General features: G+C 47.9%; 1 protein-coding gene across 2 annotated transcripts in view; it reads right to left on the bottom strand.

Annotated features, from left to right (window-relative positions):
- Positions 1–3,613, bottom strand: part of LOC102431971 (zinc finger protein 345-like) — a 12,967-nt gene extending 9,354 nt beyond the window's left edge. For both annotated transcript variants that reach the window (XM_014447768.2, XM_023746629.1), the window contains exon 1: positions 3,350–3,613. In XM_014447768.2, the coding sequence (XP_014303254.1) occupies positions 3,350–3,352 (3 nt within the window). In that variant the 5' untranslated portion in view covers positions 3,353–3,613. The remainder of the gene's footprint in view (positions 1–3,349) is intronic.
- Between the last annotated feature and the right edge of the window lie 377 nt (positions 3,614–3,990).

The following is a 3,990-nucleotide window of genomic DNA, read 5'->3' as shown; positions in this document are numbered from 1 at the left end:
TCTACACTCTATCTTATTAAATACCCCCATCAACTCTTTCCTCTTTCTACCTCAGTGCCCAACCAGGACTACAGTGCATCCCCTCATAAAACCTGATTGTCCCAAACAACAGTCATCTACCTCAGTGTCACTCTCACCCCACACATCTGTGCCATTCCTTAGACGGTAAATGCCTTATCTCCTCCATGACTGTCCTTTCTTCTGAACAAGAAATACTCTCCTTTCTCAGGCTCGCTGGGGACTCTTGCCTCTGAGTTCCCAGCTTCAGTCTTCTCACAAAGCTACTCTATGATAGGACCCCTGCCTCACTGAGCCTTTAGATCCTTTAATGCTCTGAAAACTGCTCTCACCTCGGCGCCTTCTGACATCCCCTCACCCCCTTTCCAAAGAACAACTTTCTTTGCTGCAAAACTAGAAATGCTTATTTTAAAGTCTGGCTACTATCAGAAGCTGAACTCATTACCACCCAAACCTGAGCATGTATCACTAAGGAAAAATGTGGCAGTTTTAAATCCAAGCACCTGGATGCCTGGGGACAGGCTGCAGGGCCTGCTCTCTCGTCCCCTTGCCTTTTCTCCAGCATCATGTGCCTACACATACTTTTCCAGAGTCTTTGGTAGCTTAAAGGCTTTGGAGCATTGCTGGGTTAAATGATAAACATCTAAATACTTTAAAACAGAATAAAATACTGAAACATTGATTGCTAGACATGTTTTTAATTTGCCTGCTCTTCGTTTTTATTACGCATGGTCTCTTGTACTTTGAGGAAGGCATATTAAAGTAAGAGTGTGTTTAAAGTGTGTTCATAAATGTAAATGCTGTTTGTTTACTTTTTGGCTAAAGCTGGTTACTTGTGAATGGGTAGAAGGATTGTGTTGACCAGTGAGTCAAGACCTGATCACCCCTGATGTCCCAGAGGAACCCCTTCTCTCCTAGTAAGCTAAAGCAGCCCCACCCAGATTCTCTCCTGTTGCTTACATCCTTAAGTTGAAGCCTACACTTCATTTCCAGTGCTCATTCACAGTTCCTGACACTAGCATTGAAAGCCTCACATGTGTTCCTGCTTGGTATTTGGGAACATCTCTCCCCTTTTCTAGCCTTCTTAAACGTCAAATCCCTGAACAAGACTGGCAAATTGACTTCACTCACAGGCCTCCTATTAAAACACACACACACACACTGTAAGGACACAAAGTAGGGAAAGATTCCATAATACAGGGAAATAACAGAGCAGACAGGAGGCCAAGACAGTGACTCTGAGGAAGCCTCTGTCTCCCCAACTCTTAGCTACACCCCACATAACACCCAAATACACCCCAGAGGAACTTCAGTCCCTAGGTAGCTCTTGGGGCTATGCAGGAAGATCCACGGTTAAAATTCGGTTACAATTGTCGGGGAAAATATATCCTGCCCCAGGGATAGGCCCATGATATCTTAAAGGCTATTTAAAATTTTCTACCTATAGGATACATTTACAACTCCTACAACCCCTCATCACCTGTCCTAGCCTAGCCTTCCTACTGCAAGATGTCACCAAAACCTGTTCTACTTGTTACTCAGTATCTTCCCAAAGGCAGGTTAGATCAGACCCCCTTCTTTCCCCACTCATCAGGCAAGGGGCCAAATCCCTGAACAAGACTGGCAAATTGACTTCACTCACATGCTTCCTATTTTTTAAAAAAGTAAAGAACAAACCCTTGTAGATACCTTCTGAGGCTGGGTGGAAGCATTCCCCATTGAGTCTGAAAAGTCCATTGAGGTCACACAAGCTCCCATTCAGCACATCATTCCCAGATCCAACCTCCCCACCTCATTACAAGCAGATAATGGACCTGCTTTCATATATCAAATAATTCAACAGGTCTCCTCCACTCTGAATATCCTGTGGAATTTACACCCCCCACCAGCCCCAATCTTCAGGAAAGGTAGAAAAGAGAAATTCCTTCGTTAAGTGCCACCTAACTAAATTAACTCTCAAAACTAAAGAACCTTAAACTGATCTCCTACTGCTAGCCTTTATGCACAACAGAGCAATCCCCCCACCATACACCCTCCTTTCTTAGTCCCTTTGAATTCATGTATGGAAGACTCTTCTTATTAGGAAACTTGCCTTCCACAGAAACCCTCTAGGAGTCTATGTCCCTATTTTAAATCTATTCCCTCAATTACTGAGACAATATGCTAATTAAGCCCTCTCTCCAAATTCTATGGGAGACATCCCGAGAAGCCTCTACAGCCAGAGGACTGTGTCCTCCTAAGGGAAACTCACCCATCGAATAATTTACAGCCCCAGTACCAAGACACTTAGCAGGTACTCCTAACCACACCACTGCAGCTAAACTATCAGAGCAAACCCCATAGTTCCACCTTTCCAGATTAAAACCCATCCCCAGAACATTTCATCACGTGAGCTCAGTCCCCTAACAATTACAGCCACCAGATTGGGCCCACCAGACCCCATCTTACCCTCATCTATTGCTCACCTAATGTAGATGTAGCCCCCAATAATCAGTCTTTACCCGTCCCCGTAACCCACCATATCCAACTCAAAAGCGCAGTTCAGATAATCCCTCTCCTCATAACCCTGGGCATCACAGCAGAGGTAGGAACTGGCACAAGGGGCCTAACCACTGCTCTTTCCCATTTGGAAATCCTGTCTCAGGACCTACAAGAAAGCTCTGGATGCTAGCAAGGGGCAAAACTGGGAAACAAGAACCTCGCCCTCAGGGTACCTACACTCCCCTAGCAAATAACTCGTCAGGCAACTAAGACCCCCGACCTTTCCCTCTCTAAAGTTCACATCTAGGCCTCAGTTGCATTTCAGCTCCAGGCCCAGAAAAGCAGCAAAAGCAGACAAGTGACGCTGTGGCAGCCTCGGGAGCAGCTTCTGCCTCCCAAATCCCCCAACAGAACCGTTTTTCGAGCCTTCCAGGTGGCCTAATAAATCCGTAATTCTTCTCCCTTTTTGGCCCGTGTGTTCCTCCTTCCGCGACCCTAATATCTATGGCCCCAGCGTTCTGAGAATGAAAGTAAAACTCCTTCCTGTCCACAGCTGCTCTCCTGTGTTCTAGTCTGTCCTTCCTCTGAGCAATGTTAGGAAAAGTTAGAATCCTGCCTCAGAAAATGTCCCTCTTTCTTTCACAACCATCTATGGCCCCAGCGTTCTGAGAGTGAAAGTAAAACTCTTCGTGTAAAACCACACCTCGTCTCTCTGTTGCCTTTACACCCACAACAGGCCCGGGTTCCCGAGTCCTCCCTGCTCAGTCGCACCATCACGTCCTTACAAGGCGGCCCTGCAGCCTTTCACCCTCTTCCCCCATCAGCCATGTGTCACCCACGAGGGACTCACCATTCTGAGCGCTGGTTCCTAGGCGGCGGAACCTGAGAGGCCGGTCCCCAAGGCTGGAGGGTGAAAGGGGGTCAGGCTGCCGGGACGCTGTGAGCAGAGAGGAGTCCGGGAGGCACGGGGACGCCAATCTCGGTCTGTTGGGCTCAAGGAGCCTCAGACACACCCCGCACGGCAGGCGCGCTGCCTCCCAGGCCTCCTCCTCCTCACGAACAGCGCCCTGAAGCCTGGTCGTCTGTGAACAAAGACGTAAAAGTTTAAAATGGCCACCGCGAGGAGGAAGGCGGAAGTCCCGCCCTAACCGAGTGCGCAAACCGCAAAATGTCCTTTAGCTCCGCCTATATTGGCGCACAGCCTTCTGGGTAATGTAGTTTTCTCCTCGGCCCAGGCGATTACTAGCATCCCAGCCAATAATTTGGGGGAATAAAGATGTTGTCGCAAACCAAGTGACATCTGGGGAGGGACACGATGAGACCAGAGGCCTGGCTAACTGGGATAGACTGAGGCATCTCCAAGGTGAAGAGGGTGGGGAGGGAATGCAAGGGATCCACCAAAGAATATATACTAGTGGGGGGTGGGGGTGGGGGGAGAAATGGGAGACATCTGTCATACTAAAAACGATAAAAAATACATGTACTTAAAAA

The sequence above is a fragment of the Myotis lucifugus genome, unplaced genomic scaffold, assembly GCF_000147115.1.
Source record: "Myotis lucifugus unplaced genomic scaffold, Myoluc2.0 scaffold_711, whole genome shotgun sequence".
Lineage (NCBI taxonomy): Eukaryota > Metazoa > Chordata > Mammalia > Chiroptera > Vespertilionidae > Myotis > Myotis lucifugus.
Note: the sequence above shows the minus strand (reverse complement) of the source record. Positions and strands in the feature narration are given on the sequence as shown.